General features: G+C 47.9%; 2 protein-coding genes across 2 annotated transcripts; both read right to left on the reverse strand.

The window, feature by feature from the left end:
* LOC142418489 (myo-inositol 2-dehydrogenase-like) lies at positions 1-10788 on the reverse strand. Its single transcript, XM_075520400.1, has 9 exons — positions 10184-10788; positions 9455-10021; positions 8372-8442; positions 7761-7869; positions 5652-5782; positions 5257-5364; positions 4115-4233; positions 3227-3383; positions 1-2298 (listed from the first exon to the last, which is right to left on the reverse strand). The coding sequence occupies exons 1-9, from the start codon at positions 10426-10428 to the stop codon at positions 2150-2152; spliced, it is 1656 nt and encodes a 551-aa protein (XP_075376515.1). The 5' UTR covers positions 10429-10788; the 3' UTR covers positions 1-2149.
* Positions 10789-12849: 2061 nt separating this feature from the next.
* LRRC47 (leucine rich repeat containing 47) lies at positions 12850-20869 on the reverse strand. Its single transcript, XM_075520401.1, has 7 exons — positions 20209-20869; positions 19672-20118; positions 18775-18891; positions 17438-17553; positions 16452-16554; positions 15930-16019; positions 12850-14976 (listed from the first exon to the last, which is right to left on the reverse strand). Exons 1-7 carry the CDS (start codon positions 20845-20847, stop codon positions 14737-14739), a joined length of 1752 nt encoding a protein of 583 aa, XP_075376516.1. The 5' UTR covers positions 20848-20869; the 3' UTR covers positions 12850-14736.
* Between the last annotated feature and the right edge of the window lie 255 nt (positions 20870-21124).

The following is a 21124-nucleotide window of genomic DNA, read 5'->3' on the forward strand; positions in this document are numbered from 1 at the left end:
TCGTGTTTTCAATGTTAACTAAGGCTTCGTCCGGCAGTATTAACCGATACACTCCAACCATGGTAGGAATGGTATTTTTTGTAATGTTATCTTTGGAAAATGTGTTATTTTTATAGCTGTGGTTTCTCTTTTTTTTTTTTTTTGTAACACAATAAAAGCACGTGGGAATTACAACATCTGGCAACTAAAGTCTCGCTTATATCGTACGGAAAGTGTCCTCCTATACCAGCATAAGCCTTAAAGTGTAAGACCTTGAAGGGCCTGAAGTTGCTTTGCTTCATCAAGCAACCACGAAGCTACAAAGAGCCGCAGTTCTGCGCAGGAGCAGCTGCCAAAGCACCGGTGCCGTTAACAGGCCCTTTGCTCCGTACAGACATCAGGACAACCGGCCCGAGGCAGCAGAGAGCTTTCCTCCACGACTAGGGTTACTGCTCTGGGGGAGCGTGCGAGAGCAGTTTGCTCCCCGTATGCAAGCAGCCTTACCCCTCCCCGAAAGCTCTCAGTGCTGCTTTCCGTTCCCAGCGCTCCGCGGGAGGAAGCGTACGTCCCACACGAGTCTCACCTGCACAGAGCCAGCCTGGAAACCCCACCAAAACGGAAAGAATCCCGCTTGCTGTTAATAAATTGCTATAGTGATTACAGAGAGGCAAACGTCTACTTCTTTATAGGTAAATTTTTTTTTTTTTTCAATAAATGACTAGAAAATAGAGAATGAAATTGATAGCAATCTTTATCGTTAAGACATAGCTTTTCTGAGTTTGAAAAATTACACCGTTAAAAACAATTTCCACAAGAGAGTTGTCTTTAGTTATAAACGTCACCGCTATTTCTAGTTTTAGTAATATATATTGCATATGTAGGAATTGGAAATTGATTGAACTAAAGAGTCTTGCAAGAAGTGTCGTTTATAAACTAACACTCAAGGCAAGGACATTATTTTAATGCAATAAAAAAAGCTTTCAAAAGATCTTGAAAACTGGCGTGTGAGAAACAGACAAGAATAGTCAAATCTATACATCTGCAATAAGCTCAACACAAGGATAAAAAGGTACCAAGAACCTGGTTTAAAAGCAGACTTGCCTGTTGTTGAAGGCACTATCTTTTTCTGTGGTGTATATTCCAAATCTGCTGGACTGTAAAAAAAACAACCTTTAACATAGATACTCAGGTGCCCTTCCTACACTCAAGCAACGTGATTATTAGTTCAATTTTGCTACTAAAATGTTAACATACAACATTTGCATTTAAGCAAGGAAAACAACAGCCTCCAGACAGCTACCTTGCTGCTGCCGTGAGTAATCAGACAACGCTCAGCCCGGGTGCCGAATAACCCACCCAGCAGCCGCACGTCTCGGTAACAGATGTTGTACAGGGCCCCTGTACAAATTCACAGATTGCATTCTGAAAAAAAACTTTAATAATGCAGTGCTTATTACTGAAATGCCCAAGTGCGTTGCTCCTCTATGGAATAGCCTTAATTTATGGCCCTGCTACAAAGTCTCATCTCTCTAACGTCAGGATGGTCGGAAGTCTCCCGCTCTGCTTTTTCATGTCTTTTCCCCACTCCCCAAGAAAATGAGATCATAATTTCTCTTCAAAAAGGTTTAGAAAACCCAGTAAAAAGAACAAACAAAACAATAAATAGGAGGCCCAGAGGCGAGTTCAGCACAGAAGTCACATTCCTGCATATACTGAAGGGAAATGAGCATGGACCAGACGGGTGCTCCCGTATTTTTCTGGAGCATTACACCATCTCGCTTGCGAAGCTGCCAGGAAAGCCACCCACTTGCACCGTTCCCATCACGGACAGTGGTGGTCTACACCACCTTACCACGGCCCCAGGAGCATCGGTCTTCTCCCAGGCAAACAGAGCTCCACGGCCAGCAGAGCTCTCCAGGAGGAAAAGCCGCCTGGATGAAATTGCCCAGAATTTCTCGAGGGCTCTGGCTGACGCGGCTAAGAAACATCCACAGCCTCAGCGCCGAGCACTTCTGGTTCAAAAGTGCCTCCGTCTTCTCCACATTCCCAGTGGAAACATCAAAACCGCAAGTCTTATTTTAAGGTTACAGTGGAGACATCGCTAGGTGGAAAGACCTCACTGTAGCACAGCTTAACAGTTATCCTTCACCTCAGAAAACAGCAGCGTGTATCACATTATCTCAGTCTTGATTACAGACGAATCTATTGCTTCGTTGCGCAAGTCAACAGCGGATCCGTTTCTCCAGGACTGTTCAGCAGCTGCAGCGACCTGAATCGTCCAGAGAAACTGCTCTTTGGTTATCACGGGGGGTTCCTTGCCTGCAGGGACAAGGAATGAGGTGCTTAGGGACATGGTGTAGCGGTGGTCTTGGTAGTGTTAGGTTTACGGTTGGACTCGATGATCTTAAAGGTCTTTTCCAACCTATACGATTCTGTGATTCTGTGAATGAAGCACTGGATGAAACCCGTATTATCACCTGCTCTGCCTTTTGGCACATCGCCGCCCACCACGGCATCCCTCCAGCTCCCGGAGCTGGGGCTTCAGATTTTAAAAGGAAACTTTCAACCCTCTCTTCCTTCCTGTCCTGTGACTAAAATCCTGTATTTTTGTCGATGCAGCCAGCAGAACAGAAATGTTTTTATTCCTTCTGGGCAGCCAGGACTCTAGATGAGGGTCTCCTTGCTGTTATAAATGGCTGCTTTCTTCACAAATGACAGTAAGGTCCAACGTAATTTTCCCTCCCAATTTTCATTTCTTCTCTGAACAGTTTCAGATCAACACTCCATCCCTCACCCATCTCACTTGACTTGAAAGTGAGAAAAGAAGCGCACCCCCCAACGAAGCCAAGTCATTCACTTTCATTTACTGAAACAAGGTTAGTTGTTCGCACTTTCATCGAACTACCAGCTCTTCGGAGGCTGACCACTCCGCGCATGTTTTTTACCGAGCTGCATGCACTGTTGTGCTCAACATGCATCTGCTGAGAACCCCAGCGCTTGTGAGGGCGGCAGCCCAGCCTGCGAAACCCCGTGTTTACTTATGGGGAGCTTGCTCATCACCTGCACAACACTGGCTTAACCTTAACCATGACGAATCGCATTCCTATTTTTCACACCTACTCATTTCTCTTTGGGATTTCAGACACAAACACCAAATTGCAATTGTTATTGGAACAGCTTCCAAGGGAAGTTTTCGTAGAAAGCAAATCCAAAGCAACGCTAGCCACTACCGTAAGCCTCGTCCTACCTTTCAGGGTTCTCAGGAAGTGTCGAAAGAGCTCCCTGTGTGCATCCCTGTAGCGATCAGCTTGGGTATGTGAATATATGGATACCGAGGTCCCGTGCTCCGTAATCCCCAGGGGATTCTGATTATCTACCCGTAACGTTCCTTGAGAACCGTGAACCTGCAGGGAAGGCAGCAAACAGGAAAGAGAACAACATTTTTAAGTTATCCTGCTTTCGACCTTAAACACCTGGCTAGTCTATAGAAGCCCTGGTTTGTACAAGCAAGTAAAAAAGTAACTCCTAATTTTAGAAGCCACAACCGACATACCCCCTTGTATGGATCAGACACGACAGAAAAGACCAGGTACGTGTTGTTATACAGTGGCTTCCGCTTATGTGATACCTCCACTTTTTTTTTTTCTTTTTGTAAGCATTTAACAGATATTACTCCCCAAATCCAGCCCACGCATCTGTTATAATTCATGACTTGAGGAATTTACAGACAATTTGCCTCTGAGTTTACACTTTTCTTCCTCTTTAATATCTTTAACTCATGGCTTGCTATACACCTAAAAACACCTGGAAAGACAACAAATGAACTGTGCGACAACATTTCAGCCTCAGGAGAGCTGACACCAATTCCTGCTCTAGTATGACTGCATGCAGCTTATAACCCCAACAGCACACATGTAAACAGAGGCAAAATTCAGGTAACAAAAGAGAAAGCGGATTGTAAATTAAACACACACAAGCAACCCACTGCTGCCGAGGTAGAGAGGTGTTTTGTGAAACGTGCTTGCAGGCATACGCACGGGGCACAACACATACTGCCCCACGTGAACACATACAGGGTAAAACTTGCGCTAGCCTGCGGTGTCGCGACAGACTTGACTTAAAAGTAAGAACGCACCTCTAGTCTCTGATCACAGCTTTTAGTGCAGTGCTGACTGATGTCCAAAGTAACAATTGCTCCGCTAGGAAATTTCATGCTGACCGCTACAGTGTCTGCATCCTTCAAGTAGGCCATATCTGAGTGACAAAAAAGGCACTCACTCACACCAGGAACAGCAAACCAGCAAGTACTACGACTACAAAGTGCTCTTCTTCCTTTAAGAGGCGACACTAGCTCTACAATACCTTCGAACAGGAAGCAATGGCGACAGCAAAGCGCTTTCTGCAACGTACACCAGCTGGTTTACCTTTATCGGCACTTCTGATGGAGAACAACAAGCTCTGCAGAAACACACAGCCCCTGGGCCTGAACTCCGCCTTCCCAGCCCGTGGCTCTCCCTAAAGAAGGCTTCCACTTCTTCTTCCAAACACATTTGCCTTTGCAGCTTATTACAACCAAGATCAGGCAACTTCCAGCACGTAGCTAGAACGAGGCAGATGGTACAAAATCCTCCCTGGGGCATTTTGTTTGTTGCATTTCAGTGCTTTACCATAGATTATAACATTGCATACCACACCTTCTAACAACAGCCAGTCAAGGTTGGCGGCAGCTGCAATTACCTAATTAAAACTCTGCATTTCCATTTAAAAAATGGCAGCTTCCAGTTTTATGGTTAGTTTAAATTAGTCTGGTAACCCAGAGTGCGCCCAGCAGTTTGACACAATCCAGAGTAAATTCACATCTTTAACTGTGCTGAGATCAACAGGAAAGTGCCAGAGAAATCAGAGAAAGCAGAGAACTGAAAAAGACTGCATTGACATTCTTGTAAGCACAAAGCTTTGCTCATTATTTTCTGCACTCTGGTTTTCAAATGGCAAACTTGATACCCCGCAATTGCCACGCAGAGCAGAGTTCAGCAATACCTCTACAGCAACAGCTCCACATCAGCAGGGAATTGACAAAATTCAGAAATCATCGCTAAATACCTGTCTACACAACTTCTTGAGAAACTTGCCTTCTATTTCACTAGACTATTTTTTCAGCTGTTCTATGATGGAACAATTATGTCACGGCTACTGTGCTCTCGTACACTCTTTCCTCCCAATTTTAGTACTGAAGTCCAGAGGTACACAATAAACTACCAAAAGATTTATTCTTACCTGCACAGAATGCATGCCCCAATGAAAATATTGTATCCGGTGCACGCTCTCCCAACAACAAACTGATAATATCTATATCGTGCACAGCAGCATTATAAAAAATTCCACCTGGAAGGAGCAAAACTGGGCATTAAGGTCTCCACATTTAAAACCCACAGTCAACGTACATTTCTGAACTGTACTGAGGTCGATATAAAAAGCCCCCTACATCGAAGAAACTAAAAGCAAACAGAAAAACGCAACAAAAATAAAGATTGGTAAAGAAAATGCTCCTCAAAAGAAAACTCAGGCATCTTAGGGCTATATAAACATAGGGGACTTTCCACCAGAACACTGGGCAAGATACATTTCCAGTCCTTTGAGAACGAACTTTTCAGAAGAAAGCTACTCAGTACCTGATGTTTTTAGGAAGCTCAGAGACGCTGCTGGATATATGCTGCTAATCGTTGATATCCGGTGGATCCTCCCCAGCGCCTGGCTGTCGTGGACTTTCTTGTACAAGAACTGCAGTGCTGGGTCAAAGCGCCTTCAAAGAGAAACAAGGAATGCGGTACAGCGTTTGGGAGGGAAGGAGGTCACCTGGGCCGCCGTTACCGCTGCGGTGCACGAGGCCGACTTCATGGCAGACAGCGGCGAGCGTGCGACACGAACCTCACCAGACAGACGGGGTTAGACACAGCTTTCTAAGTTCAGACACTTATTATGTATGAATTTTTGCTTCTTGCAAACGAGCCTAATATCTGCACTTGTGAAGACTTAAACTAACAACTTTAATGAAGAAATTAAACTATGGGGACTAAAAGCATTTAAAGGTCCAGTAAATTACCTACAGCTCTTCTCAGAGCCCTGCCTACAAGTTTATATTCAGTTGAGTGTTGACCAAAACCTCAGCTGAGGTTCAGCCTTATGGCTGGGATCAGACCCGTACATATAGCACTCAAATGGAAAAGGCAAATATAGGGCAGATATTTTGTGTAATTACGTATTAGTGTATATAAAATACATATATATTTGTCCAAATAAGTTTTATTTGCAACAAAATTAACTATTCTCAGCAGAGGAGCACAAATGATCAGGTGTGTTTACTAACAACCTACATCCACTCAGCGTATGGTGTTCAATACTGGGCGCAAGTTTAAAGCAGCATTCTTGGCTTTTAGCAGAGCTCCCTGAGCTCCCGCAAGTTTAACAGAGCGGAAGCGAATTAAAATTAATCTACTTTCCTTCTGTTTCAACTATTTAATCTTAAAGGTCCAGACGTAAGGTCACAAGTGGAAATATCACTTTATAAAGATTTATTAATCTATTCCCATCAGATAGGCCAGTAATTCTAACAGCAAGCCGAATTTTCATGGCCACGTAGTTTGCAATCCTCAAGGTTAATAATCCTCAAGCACCATGCCTTCTAAAGGCATAAAAAGAAGGTGCAGGTAAAATGCAGCTCTCTGCAGACCCCAGTGTCTGGAAATTCAATCTGAGTGGAAAGTTAAGTAGTGGATGGGGTCAATGTCGCCCTAAAGACGGTGCTCTAAAAGGAACTTCAAAAGGTCGCTCGTTCTTTTGTTGAAGAGTTACTCTAAGCTTTCACTTGTATTTGCTAACACACGTACTTACGTTTCACAGGATCAACATCATCTAAGTAAGTACAGAATATAATTAGCAAATCAGTGAAAATACAAAGACATTACAAAAAAGGAAGAGTTTTCAGTATTATGAAAATATAATCAAAGAGCAGCCTTTTTGTCTGCTATTTTAAAGAACGTAGCTAATTCACTGACCTTCTTCCAATGTTATTTCTAGTTTGCTGCAACAAAGCTGTCAAACAGGGAAAAAAGGAGAGATACCCTCAGATCCAGAAAAAATACAACACATATGGGCAGAAGTTGCATAAGGAAGTCTAATACATGAGCAAAGTTTAATGCCGTAGGGCATTACTAGACTGAGCAGGGTTGCAGACTAAATGCGTTACAACAGAGCAGTGCAAAGCAGGTCTCAGTAGCTGCACGCTTAATAAAATCACAGACCTGCCTGACCTGGTGGTTGTACATGCACAAAAAACCATAGGCAAAAAGCGTCCTAAAACCACAGACCAAGAAAGTGCCTCGGAGAATGGCACAGCACTGTCGGAATATTTCCTTCTCTGAAGCTCAACTAGCTGTAGCATTTGCAAAACCTCGAAAGGACTGCAGAGGTGTGGACCCCAACTGCCTTTGGCCATTCAAAAAAAAAAGTGAAGCTTTCACATCTTGAAAGCTTCATCATTTGAGTTCCACCAGCATCCAATCGAGTGAACATTTATTTTAATCTTATGACAGCTAGAGTTTATCTCCATTAAGCATGAAGAATTAATCCAATCCAATTAACTCCCAGATGAACAACGTTAACAAGCAGCAGTGAAACTAAGTTTATTTGAGGACAAATTCAGGAAAGCCTGAGGAATCAATGCTACTTTCAGAGACGTGCTTCTTATCAAGGATAAATCAGAAGAAAAATGCTAGTCTTACTTGTAGAACCCACACACCAATGGCCTTCCACATCTGTCAGCTTCATCGAAACAAGCTTCTGCCGTCTGCCTGTCAAAACTGGGCAGCCTCTCGCAAAATACACCTTTTCCTGTGCAAAATGGTACAGAACACAGGACTGAAGGCAAGACACGGTCTGCGCAAAATGTTTTTATCTTGCAATAACATATACATATCATTACATTCTAGAAAGGACGTTTGATGAAACTGCAGCATGGAGTTTTATTTGTTGATGCTACTAACTCCCTTTTGGCCTCCAGCTGTGGTTTTGCTAGCTGGTTACAGACCCCAAGAAGCGTGACTGTTTTGACAGCCAGCTCTCCTTTGAGTCCTAGTGGTATTTCTAGGACTAGACACTCCGCAGCTGCACTGGGACCAGCACGGTACAAACTCCATTGGTGTTAAGCCATTAACAGCAGTGTCATCAGTGGACTTTCTCTTTAATTATGCAATTAGATAGTCTGCACAACTCAAGGGACACTGCTGAAACGAGAAAGCATTCACATTTGAAGCGTTTAGCAAACATACAAGGTCTGCCTCAACGTGTGCTACTAACTACAGATAAAAGCCGAGTTGTCAGTTGTTCCTCTTACCCGCTCGTAAAGCATCTATTACAATCTCAGAGGCTTCTTCAGGTGGCGAACAAATAATGGCTCCAGAGACTCTGCAGAGGTCAAAAGAAAGATCTTCAGTGAAGATAAGGTTTTTCCTAGAATGAACAACGCTCAAAAGCTCCTTTCAGTTACAGTTATTTTTACGATAGCCGCCTTAAACTTTGCGAAAGAGTTAAAAAAAAGACATAAAACCCCGTTGCTCCAGAAGAGCAAGCTGTTATAAAGGGAACTCTGTACCTGCTTGCAAGGATGAAATACGGGATGACTTATAAAGGTTAAAATTACAAGTGGCACAATGAAATTGCATTGCCCTTCCTGCATCTTAAAGGAGAAAGTCTTTTAAAGGTGTCCTTTGAAAATGAGTTAAATCCTGCTAGTTAACACATACAGTGAAATCAAAAGTATGCGGTAGAGCTGCTGAACAAGTGACTGGTACATCTTAGCTTATTACCATTCTTTAGTTTCTAATATCAAACCCATCTTTCTTGAAAAGCTCTGCCTTTCACTTTTGCAATGGTATTTAAAATACCAATTTGAGAACTGACTGTAACCACATCACTCGATGGTACTTGTTCAGTTCAGCTGTAAAGCACAACGCCACAATCTTTCCTATTTACAGCGATCCTCGCTTATCTCAAACAGTTTCAAAAGAGCCACCAAAGTCAGCCAGCTGCTTCGAGGCAGAAAAACTGGTAGGCAGCAGGAACGTGTGTCTATTGCTCTATGGGAATGGAGGAAAACAAGGGGTTTTTATATTTCTTAACAAAACCGCCTGCAACTGAACTCTTCCGAGTTTCCATTGATTCTGGGCATGTGAGCCAAGCTAAGCTTCTCAGGGACTTCTGAAGCCTCTATGGGCAGATGACATGCTATGTAAGCCGTGGCCTGTAACAGCCCCTCGGTCTCGCTCCATTCCCATACGTGGGGCCAGACAAGCACAGTCTGGCTCCACTACGGCGCAGCGGCATTTTCCAGAGGGGGAAGCAAGCCTTGCGCGGAGACGCTCGCCCCAAGCCTCGCGGCAGGGAAGAAGCACGCACGGGAGTTAGCGGCGGACAGTACCGCTGATCGTTGAGCGCGACATCGGCGTCCTGCTGCCGCAGCACCCTGGTGCCGGCCAGGAACTCGGCACCGAAGGCGCGCTCCACCTCCTCCAGCTGATCCTCCACAACGTAAAGCAAGCAGCAGCCGTTTTCCTCCATCAGGCTTTGAAACAAGGCTTTATTAACGAGCCCTACGCCGAAGAGGGCGAGGCCAACGCCGCTGCCGGCGCTGCCGTGCCGTCCGGCGGGCGCCGGGCTGTCGGAGGCCTCGGGCGCAGCCCCCCTTTGGCCAGGCTGCTTTGAGGGGGCAGGTGCGATCCTCATGTGGAAGGCGGCAAGCGCCGAGGGGTGGCTGGCGGAGGTGGAAGGCGTCGGGTCTTCCCTGGGGGCGGCCCCACTGGCGGGGGAGCTGGCGGCGACGGGGCGGTGGGGAGCCAGCGGCTTGGGGTAGGAGGGCGGCGAGGGGACCGTGCCGTAGCTGGCGCTGGTGCCGGCGCTGGCGGCGAGGATGAAGGACGGCTGGGAGAGCAGGGAGGGCGCGTCGAGCTGCAGGGGCAGGCCGGTGCCGACGTCCGGACCTGCGGAGCTGGGCGAGACAGAAGAGGGCTTGGGGTGAGGCTCCGCTCCCCCTCGCCGAGCGAGGGGCAGAGGCCCCGCGCCTTCAGCCCGCTCCCCGCAACCCCCCCGCTGCCCAGCGGCCCCGGCCGGCGCAGGGAGAAGCCGGGCCGGCCCGGGCGCGGGCACTCACAGGAGCAGCGGGGCGCGCAGGCCGTGCTGGCGGAGGAGGCGGCGGTTGCGGTAGTGGCGGCCGGAGGAGAGGTGCTCGAGGATGCGGTCGCGGCGCACCCGCATGGGCAGCTGGCAGGAGGTGCAGTACAGCGTCTCCACCACCGCCGCCTCCCCGGCAGCGCCGCGCTCCAGGAGGTGCCGCTTCACCGCCAGCTCCGAGAACTCGGCCGCGTAGTCGTGCAGCGTCTTCTTCTTCCGCCCCATGGCGGCGGCGCGGCCCGGCCCGGCCCGGCCGCCCCGGAAGCGGAAGGCGCGGCCCCGCCGCCGTTGCCTGGCAGCCGGGCGCGGCGGGAGGGCGGAGGCTGCGGGCCCTGCCCCGAGCGAGCCCCCGCTCCCGCAGCCGGCGCCTGACGACGCCGGGAGAGGGGACGAGTCGCCTTGCCAGGCACCAGGGCGGACCCCGCCACCTCGGACTTCAGCCCCGGTTCCGAGCCCCCCCCCGCCCCCCTCTCCGGGCAGGCGTCCTCGGCCCTCCCTGCAGCGCGGAGATGGAAGGAGCGAGCCCTGCCAAGGCAGCCCCCGAGGAAGCCGTCGGCCACGCCGACGCCCGCGGGGCCCTGCAGCAGGAGCAGGCGCGGGTGGCAAAGCTCACCGAGCTCCAGAACGGCGAGCGAGAGCTCCGCGAGGAACTGCAGAAAGCGAAGGATGACTACGGCATGGCCACAGGTACCGGGGGAAGGCGTCCAGAAAGCACAGTTCTCCTAGCTACCAGGTTAATCTTCTTGCGATGCCACTTCTTTTACCTAGAAAAAATCCTAGGTTACGTTCGCGTGAGCACAAACCCTCCTGCATTCGATTGTTGGTTACAGTGGGGCGGAACCGCCGCTTACTTCGAAACACCTTTCTCTCCCTGCTTAGAAGCGAAGCGCATGAGGGAACCCTGCAGAGGAAGCCCTGAGCAGTATTCTGGGGCACCCAGCAGCGTTGCAGCACTCTGGCAAAGCTGTGCTCGTGTTACCAACTCTGTTGGTCCTCAGAGTAGCTCCTACCTCACGCAATGACATTAGTTAAGTTTAATACATATCCCAGCAAAGTGCTATGAAATGCATTATGAACCAGTGTCACCGTGGCTGAAGCGTTAACTTCGCCCACGGTCTATACTCAGACGGTTACAACAGCTCTGCTTACGCTTACCTGACAAAGATGCCATGAAGCTTTTGGCGGGGATTCGGTTTGCTTACAGTAGTACGCCAACCTTACAGGTGCCATCTCTTCCTTGCAAAGACAACTGGAGATCCAAGAATCCCAGCTTCGGAGAATCAAATCTGAAAAGGAAATGCTCCAAAAGAAGCTCAGAGAGCGAGAAAATCAGCTACAAGCCATGTCTACCAAGGTACCCCCGAGAGCGTGCTGGGCATTGTTAGGAGAGCTGGCAGCAGGGAATTTGGGCTTTATGCAACAGTTCCTTTCCTCATAGACAGGAGGTGCACCTGTGAACTGTAAAACTAAAGTGTAACATATTTTCTCTTAAGTTTTGTAGCCTGAGAGAAGAACAGAAACCCGAAGAAATGATGGTGACAATAGAGAAGGAGAACTGCAGTCTTCGACAGGTAAATTTGGTGCAAAGCCGCTACAGAAAATTCTTGTATTAGCTGCTTAGTTGTGCTTGTTTTAGGCTTGGGGGAGTTTGCCACATTAAAAAAACCTACTCAATCCAGTAATTTTAAAGAAAACACCAAGTAATAACAGTTACCAGTACTGGCAAGGTTGTTAGTCTGTAGACTCTGCCCAGGAAATACAAGAAGCTTTTGGACCAGATACTGGGAAGATGCAGCCAAGCCTGCTCACTTTTTTCCTCACAATAATGGCTTAATTTATGTATCTCCTCAGGTTGTTACAGAACAAGAATCCAAACTGGCTGAGCAGAACAAGCTGATCAGTGAGTTACAGGGGACAGTCAGCCAGCTACAGGCAGAGGTTCTGACCAGCCGGTACCACATCCACAAGCAGCAACGGGCCCAAGAGGCGATCCAGAGCCAAGCTGAGACACTGCAGCACAGGGAGCTGCAAACTAGAGTGGCACTTGAATGCATCACCAGCAGGGTAAGTGTAGCCTCCTACCTCCCTCTTGGGAGACACTTCAACCATTTCAAGCAGAGAATCTGAAAGCTTAGAGACATTCTTGGGCAGAACCACCGTGGGAGATGCACCAGGACACTGCAGTCCTTTGCTCTTGGGGCCCGGCTTCCCTTTGCAGCCACAGGGCCAGAGGAGCAGGAAACAGTCCATTTGCTTCCCGGCTTTTTAGCACGCAGCTCTTATGTCACTTACAAAACAAACAGGCCTGAAATACCAGAAGCCCTTGAGAAACTCGAGTTCAGAACAGTTACATCACCAGATTTCTAATCTCCTTCCAGGCTCAAAGTAACAGGTTATCACCTTAAAGCCATTTCCTGCAGGCATATGTGCCTGGTAGCAAGCACAGAGCCTGATACCTGGGTAAGGGACTCGGTCCACCCAGAAACACATCATTATCACAGTACTTGCAGTGAAGCCCAGTCAAACTGCCCGTCATTTCACATAAACAGACTTTCCATTTCATCATTCACTAGTACTTTGTCCAATCTGACAGCGTAGTCTCTGTAAATCCATGCAAATGCCAAAGAATTGTGTATAAAGACTAAACACACCTACTTTCCTCTTTTATCAAAAGTTTGAAAGATACCGAAGCAAAATAATTCAGGCCACGTTCAGTACGGCAGGCAGCAAGCCTCCCCAGGCAGAGGTCACGGATGAGGAGGTGCTGGAGGCAATGCAGGTATGTGGCTCTTTCGAACTCTGCTTCTAGCAGCCGGCAAGGGACTGATAACAGAACACTTTGCAGTACTGCTCTCCACCTAATGCTTTCCCACCTCTTTACACATCCCTAATTTTCAGAAAATAATTAACGAACGGATGGAGTTCTATCAGATGCTGAAACAGAAAGGCGTCAAGGTCCCATCGCTCTACAGCATCGACACGTCTACTTCATCACCTACCAGTGCTAAGGGAAGGAGAAAGAGTCCTACAAGGTAGCATCTTTTAACGCCCGAAAAGCAGCCCTAATGGCCGAGTCAGAATACATCACCAACTTCAGGCTCCTGTTCCTTGGTTTTGAGATGGTAGCTAACAAATTAAACTCATTTTCCTAAAATCAAGTTCTGCAGGAATATCTAATTCAATTGTTTCAACCAACTTGGAGCACAATTCACTGTAAATCATTGGTCTGTAGAAACATTCGACTTCACAGGGAAGCTTGAAGCACTAGTAAGGACTGCTTGGCTACAAGTAGCTGGAAAGCATTAAATTACCATTTTTGCAGTATACAATAGCTGCTTTGGCAAGTTTGTACAGTCACATGACTGGAAAATTCACCAATGCCAAAACAAGTGACAGTGACATATGAGTGCAAGAAATGTTTTATTTTTCCATTCAATATGCAAGTCCCAACACGTGGACTTACTTCACACGGTATCTAGAAGTTCAGTTAAAGCTCTATATAATTTTTAACAGAAAAAAGTCCATCTGTAGGTCACCCTAGCTTATGGAGAGGTTTGCACTCATACAGGTAGTAGCCCGGACATAAGAGTCACCCACAGTCTGTAAAAATTAGAACCAGTCACACTACCTGTATTTCGGAAGGTGTCCCCAACACTCCTCCTGTGGGAGTGTGACAGAAAGCTCCAGGAGGGTCACGCTGGGCAAGACTGCTTATATTTTGGGGAGACAGGGAGCTTTAGTAGTGTCGATGTAAGGCAGCATTAGCCCTCTGAACGGAACTGAACTTCATCATCAAGAATAAATTCAGTGCTCGATCAACAGGTCCACAACAAGGTTACTACAGCTGGGATTTCCACAAGGATGGGTGATGGCTCTAAAACGTACTGGGACACACCAACCCCTGCAGTCAATTCAACGGACTTCACTTAAAAATGGAAGCTGTGTTAATGTCTGAACACAGAAACCATCACTTTAAAACTCATTCCTCAAGTTCTGACAGCAATTAAATTTTCACAATTACTCCAGATACAAAAATAAAATTACGCAGAATAAGATGTTAGCGACGTAGTTTTGCATTCCGTCTTCAGTATTGGTACATAGCACATGACTTAGTTTCAATGCTGTCACCTACTGGACTTCTCAGTTTAAGCTGCCAAAATAATAATCCAGCTGAAACATACCGGGAAGAAATAGCGATCTTGCAGAAAAAGATGACTGCACTCATTTTGTAAACGCTAGGATGTCATAATGGTTTTCTCTACAAGTTAATGCATTCTGACTTCCTTTAAGTTTGCATTTGAAGATGCTGTTATCTCTACCTAGTCAGAATACTGATGACTTTCTATTAAGGCTGAAAGAAAGAATGCACTACTCCTTGCCGTAGCTTGATCAAACTTTGAAGTTTTTACATACCCAGGCAGGATGTACTGCATCTTTCCTTTAAAAAAAACCTGCCTCACTGCATACAAGTTGCATTGTTGAATATGGGGGGGGGGGGGGGGGAAGTAATAATTTTCTTAGTTTTGATAGCTGCTAACGTATTACAGTCAGAAGAGAGGAAACTGTGGTTAGGTCAGTTTTTGAAGGATAAAGTACTTTCAAGTTGCCATCGGTGTCCACCACTCGAACCTGCTCCACTACCAATGGAAAATTCATCGGCTGTACATTTTGGCTGGGGTTCAAATTCACTGGTCCACAAAGAGCATCAGATTCGTTATCCGAGCCCGAGTCTTCCTTATTTTCCAAGGTAAATCTGTTCAGTTCTGCAATTTTCTGTTAAAAGCAAAATACAGAAAACAAGATTAATTCTGCAGCTAAGGCCTCAGAGCAACTCCAGGCTGCTTCCAAAGTGTGGATCTGGCCAGCCTCTGGAGGAACGTCTGCATGAAAACATCTTCAGTGGGTTAGAATCTCTCAGGAAACCGAAAGCGTTTTTGATGTTATCACTGCTGTGCTCTCCAGGAGGTCCCGCTCCTTCTGAACAGTTTAATTTTTTGCATTTAACGCAGAACTCTGGCTCTGTCAAAGCACTTGTCTAAGCAACAAGAGCCTGCTGTAGGATCACCACCACCGAGTTTGCTTTCGGTCCATTTGAAATTGTCTCTGTTACCACCTTGTGTCAACTACACAAATCAGTTAGCCTTCACCAGTGTGTTCTAAAGGTTATGTTAACTGGACAAGAAAAAATACATTTATCTTGCAAAATATTTAACAGCATCCTATCCCGTACTCGCCATATACCAAGTTTTACCCTTTTCAGTAAGAAAGCTTTAATTAAAAGAAAGCATGTTGAATGGCATTTAATGAGACCATCCTGTTGCTAATACAGCATCTGAAAGATAATTCTGTAACGATGATAGGACCAAGCAAGCTAATTGTCAGCAGGCTGAGGTGAGAAATCTCCCTAAAAGAATTAATTGGCAGCAATTGAAGCCATAAAGTCACTAACGAGGGGAAAGTGTCGAAAGTCAAACCATAAATTTCCAATTGTGGTAACACAACATTATTTACCCTGGTGAGTTTTGAGGTCTGCCAGTTAGTCAGGATACAAGAATATAAAACCCTTTTATGATACAGCAAGAACAGAAGAGTAAGTGAAGGAGAGGGAATAATAACAACAACAACAATAATAAACTTCTGTATTCTTCTCAATACATGTGAGCAATAAAACATTTTGTTAAGAAGCACACCAAGAGCAGACAGGATTATTTTACCGAACTACTTACTAGAATTAGTGTGTCCATGACATCTTTGCATATCTGTAAACTGGTATCGCTTGTCACTTCCAGAAATAGATCACAGGTGTCTTTTCTAATCTGTAAGAATTTCACCGGTAAAGCAAGTAAGGAATCGGAGCATACTCACCCACAGTCGCTTGGCAACATTTCAATACACAAACTGAATGAAAGGCTTTCATTCAATTCAACCGGAGGCAAAGTACTGCCTTTCTTTACAAGTCGCAAACCATATTCTTGCCCTTCAATAAAGCCATCTCTGCAAAGGCAAACTGGTGCCTTTGGAACAGCTTGCCAGACCTTTACAGATTTACAAAGGTTACAAATATAACTCCAAGACCCATCTCAATCTGACAGTCTAGCAGAGAAGATTCAGGCTTTGAAGATTTCTACTTGAACACAATCACAAGTTTCACAGAACTGCATGTATCTTTGAATCTGGAGTTAAATATCTCTTGGTAGAAAGAAACACTGCCTAATTCTCATTAACGTATTTCCACTACCAGAGAGTACCTTTGTTTTCTCACTATTGGTTATAGGTGGGAAAGAAATCACAACGCCTTCGGCATCCACAAGACACGGGTAGTTATCTTTGCCATCCAATAACTGGAGATACCTGCCAAGAAAAACAAAGAAGCAAAAAGTGAGCAACTGAAACAGCAGCTGGACACAATGGCAGAAAATAGCAACAAAAACGAATTAGTGTGTTCCTGATCTACCACGTAGCAAAAACAGACGTCAGAGCACTAAAATTCAGTAAAATGGTATCATGGTGACACAGCTGAGGACAGCCACCAGCTGCAGGAAGTGACAGGCTAGAACCATAAAGGAACTCACATTTTAATATCCACGCTGTCAAAGTAGAGAGACATGCTTCTACTGCCTTCAGAGATCCCAGTGCTCAAACAGGAAAATCAGAGTTCACTGTCTGATTCTTCCAGACAGCTTACTTAATTTTCCCTCTTACGTACTATGGTGATACAGTTCTCCCACCATTACTTGGCAAATTTCCCCAAGGCGTACGAGTGATGGACATGGGCGGTGAGCTCTGCATGAGCAGTAAACAGAACAGGGCAGTGCCACGCTCTGCTTTATAGTTCATCTGTCACTACATGCAGATTTACCACACCTCTGATTTGCTTAGTTTATTGAATGTGCACGACATACACTTCATTCCTCCTCAATTCCTTTTATTTGCTATTCTAAATATATTTGCTACCTCTAAGAATAATTCCTATGACAAGAATTTACTCTTGATGCAGCTAGAAATAAGAGAAGGCACTCATCATCCTCATTTCGCTCCAGGTTACTCTTTATATATAAATTCAGCTCAGTGTTTCTCATCTCAACTCCTAAAAGCCCATGCTGGGTTTGTTAGCCCCATCACCATTACAGAACATGCTTCGTAATACATTCAAGCACATTTTCTTCAGTGCTGTTTTTCCATATGAGTTACCAAAATTCATATGAAAAAAACCACAAAAGATCAGTATACTGACTTGTGCAAGCCAGAAACATTCTGACGCTTCTTCTGTTTCCTCTGCTCCTCAGCTTCTAACTGCAGCTGACGGAGAAGATCCTTTGCCTTGATCTCCTTTCGACCCAGGGGCATTATCTACACCACACAAGAAAACAAATGTTTGAGTTTAGGAGTGACTCAAAGACTAGGTTTATTAAAACTCTCCTGTAAGCAAGACAATAATTAAAACCACGCTTCTGTATGCCATCATTCCTAACACCTTATTCAGTATGGAAATAAACTTTCTATTTCACACGGACTACTATGATCACATTGACTTCAAACCTTTGTGTGAGGTACAACGCCCACTCGAAAACCAGGCTCATTCGCTAGTACTAAACCAGGCGTGGACAGTTTTCTTAGCCACTTCCTTCATTGTCATTACTTACTGAATAATGTGAAAACCTGCTGTCTCATAACAGAAGCCATGTACAAAAGGCTCTGTAAGCCATCAGGAAAACGAAGAATTCATTCCCGAGGACCAGGCCACGTGCACAGAACAGTTACAAACACAGGGTGTCTAGAGAGCAGAATGCAACAAAAACTTTGGGTCAGCCCCAAAGAGTCAGAATGCCCTGACTGTTCGTTCGGTCCTCCAGCAAGACGGGTTCTGGAAGCAGGATATTAATGGACACACTGAAATACGCCTAAATAAATAAGGATGACAAATTCGTAGTATTGTTTTTATATTCTGGATTGAAATTACAAGTACAGTCTAAGAGCTTGTCACACAAATGTACTGCAAGCTTTTTTTTTTTCCCCCCCTCTTCTTTGAAAGCAACAACATAAACAACTCAAGACTGGGTCAATCAACAGAACCTGAGTTGATTTTAATTAACTTGAAGGCTGCTGCCATTCGAGGTGCACTCATACGAACAAGCACACTCCAGGCACATCCTAACATATACGGACCTCCAGGGAACATTAAGATGGTAACACCACAACACAGGAGAAAGGATCAACACTGAAACACCAATGCCTCAGTCACCCTAAGCAAAGGCACACATTAAGCAAGATCAGAATGCCTGCAGAGAAAAAACAACCCCTACGTCTGCTTTCTGTGATTACTTAAGTCCTCGGACAGATGCGCTCATAACTGGTCCTGCAGTAATACTAGGTAGCTCTGCGAGGCTTGTTCAAGCAGGCTTTGTTACAGCAGGATAGCAAGAAGGCTAGCACAGCTTCTAAATTAAAGTTCCTCGAGTTAGTTTTACTAGCATCTACAGAGTAAGAAAAAAAAAAGTCTTTCCGTTCTATAGAGCTCCAGAAAGCAAAAGGAAAAAAATTGGAAAGGCCCACCAATGCTACTGGCCCTACCTTCAGTTCATCAGGAGGCTGAACGTCATATATCAGAGGACCTTTGATCAACTGCAAGTCGTGGGTGGCAATTGTGGCTGCTGTCCGCTTTTCACAGATGTCTTCGTGCAGTTTAGTCTAAAACATAAAGAATGCCATCAAAATATATCAAAACATCAACGTGATTTATTCCCTCTAGGGTTCAGATTCTCCTGTATTTAGTGTCTGTAGCATTATCAGCTAGCTGAGTAACCCTTTTGCATTAAATGGAGCCCTTCTCTTCACCTGCAAAATCATCTTATCTGAATTACAAACCAGACGTAAAGATAGTGAAGGATAGCACACGACATGTTTCTCAACTAGGAGATAAACAGTTTTAAATCAGAAAACAATCACAAATAGGCCAGTCTCGTAATCTGAAAGAAGCTAACACCTGCCATCTAACGGACAGGCAAGCAGCATGCCAGGTGAGAGTGTGTGGTTACGATACCTCGGTTGGAAGGTCAGGCGTGCAAGACAGCTTTAGCTCAGGTTAGGGAACCTGGAGCCAAACCAGGTACTTCTAACGTGGACGCGGGTCTATTACTAGTTTTCAACAGGTTCCACAGCACTAACAAGCTGTTGTTACAGAGGCAACGCAAATGCGTGTGCATGCATCGCCCTCTCATGGTAATATCGGAGCTCCTACTAGGTTCTTCATGAAAACCACTTTTACTTATTACAGACCGACTAGGCGGCATGCTGCTGGCAGAGGCCACGCTGCGCTGCCATCCCGCCGTATCCTCACCACCTGCTAGGTGAAGAGTTCACTCTAAGTTTCAGAAACCTGTCTGCTGGAAGGAGCCTAGAACGGCCCATTTCCAACGCTGCTAGCAACGTTCCCATTGCAAACGAGTAACGCAAGACCGCAGCAATTACCTGTGCGGACAGGAACCTCTTCAGAGCGTTTCCCGGCTTTAAGTTCACTCCCTTCAGTATGCAGCACACAATGAAGGGTCGAACATCTTTGACGCCCGGGCTCGCTTTGACCACCAAGGGTGCCGGGTTTTCGGAGACGTGGAGAACCTTCACCAGCAGCTTGCTCGCCTCCTCCAGCTCGTCCTGCTCCCCGTCCCTGCCATCCTTCTTCTGCTGCTTCTCCCTCTTCTTCTTCCTGGCCTCCTCTCTGGCGCTCTCGGCCTTCCCCTTCCCGCGGCCCCCGGCCCGCAGGTACTCCAGGATGGCCTTCATCTGGCAGCCGTTGACCATCTTCTCCAGCCGCTTGTCCTTCAGCTGGTTGCCCCTGAAGTTGGCCTCCTTCAGCCGGGGGCAGTCGGCCAGCGCGGCGGGCAGCTCCCTCAGCTGGTTGTTGGCCACGTCCAGGCTCTGGAAGAGAGAGGCAGGGTGGTCAGCGGCGGCGGCGGCGGGGACCCGGGCCGGCGGCGGCGGGGGGGGGGGCCGCGGGGCCGCTCCCACCTTGAGGGCCGGCAGGGCGGCGATGTCGGCGCCCAGCTCCGCCACCTCGTTGTCGGCCGCCTCCAGGCGGCTGAGGAGCGGGAAGGGCCCGCCGGCGGCAGCGGCGGGGGGCAGCAGCCCGCCGGGCAGCGCCCGCAGGCGGTTGCCGGAGAGCAGCAGCGCCTGGAGCTGCGGCGCGGCGCGGGCCAGCCCCGGGCCCAGCTCCCGCAGCCGGTTGCCGCTCAGGTTGAGGCTGCGCAGCTGCGGGAAGGCCGGGGCTCCCGCCGGCTCCGCGCCCGCCGCCCCGCCCAGCGCGGCGGGCAGCGCCTCCAGGCCGTTGCCGGAGAGGTCGAGGAGGCGGAGGGCCGGCAGCGGCCCGCCCAGCCCCGCGCCCAGCCCGGCGGGGCCCAGCGCGTTGCCGCGCAGCACCAGCGTGTGGAGGGCGGGCAGGGCGGCGGCCAGCCCGGGGCCCAGCTCCCGCAGCGCCGCGCACCCGCTCAGCTCCAGCGACTGCAGCAGCGGCAGCGCCAGCAGCGCCGCCGGCAGCCGCCCGCCGCCCGCCGCCACCCGCTCCGCCACCGCCGCGCCGGCCAGCGCCAGCTCCCGCCGCCGCTCCCGCGCCGCCGCCTCCAGCTCCGGCCAGGCCGCCGCCGCCGCCATGGCGCCGCGCTCCCCCGCCCCGGCTGCGCCGGAGCCGCCCTCCTCCGCGGGAAGGCCCGCCCCGCCGCCGCTCCGCCCGGGGAGGGCTCGCCCGGCGCAGCCGAGACACCGCCTAGCCGCGAAGCGGCCCGCCCGCACCCGCCGGGGGCAGGAAAGGCAGCCCCCCCGGGGCGCCGCGGTAACTCACCGCACCGGCCGAGACCCCGAAAACCGGCTACCGCGGGCCCACCTCGCCCTCGGAGGAAACGAGGACCCGGCCCGCGACGCGCTCCGCCCG

This window comes from Mycteria americana, chromosome 18 (assembly GCF_035582795.1).
Source record: "Mycteria americana isolate JAX WOST 10 ecotype Jacksonville Zoo and Gardens chromosome 18, USCA_MyAme_1.0, whole genome shotgun sequence".
In the NCBI taxonomy this organism is placed as follows: domain Eukaryota; kingdom Metazoa; phylum Chordata; class Aves; order Ciconiiformes; family Ciconiidae; genus Mycteria; species Mycteria americana.

What these genes read in the sequence shown, in the direction of transcription:
- LRRC47 (XM_075520401.1), bottom strand. Translation starts at nt 20,847, where the DNA reads ATGGCGGCGGCGGCGGCCTGGCCGGAGCTGGAGGCGGCGGCGCGGGAG. An exon ending in AGCCTCCTGATGAACTGAAG is followed by an intron (nt 17,554 to 18,774) that starts GTAGGGCCAGTA and finishes TGTGTGGTGTAG; the next exon opens with ATAATGCCCCTGGGTCGAAA. An exon ending in TCATGGACACACTAATTCTA is followed by an intron (nt 14,977 to 15,929) that starts GTAAGTAGTTCG and finishes TGCTTTTAACAG; the next exon opens with AAAATTGCAGAACTGAACAG.
- LOC142418489 (XM_075520400.1), bottom strand. Translation starts at nt 10,428, where the DNA reads ATGGGGCGGAAGAAGAAGACGCTGCACGACTACGCGGCCGAGTTCTCG. An exon ending in GCTGTGATCAGAGACTAGAG is followed by an intron (nt 3,384 to 4,114) that starts GTGCGTTCTTAC and finishes CCTTCCCTGCAG; the next exon opens with GTTCACGGTTCTCAAGGAAC. An exon ending in CTTCCTGAGAACCCTGAAAG is followed by an intron (nt 2,299 to 3,226) that starts GTAGGACGAGGC and finishes TTGTCCCTGCAG; the next exon opens with GCAAGGAACCCCCCGTGATA.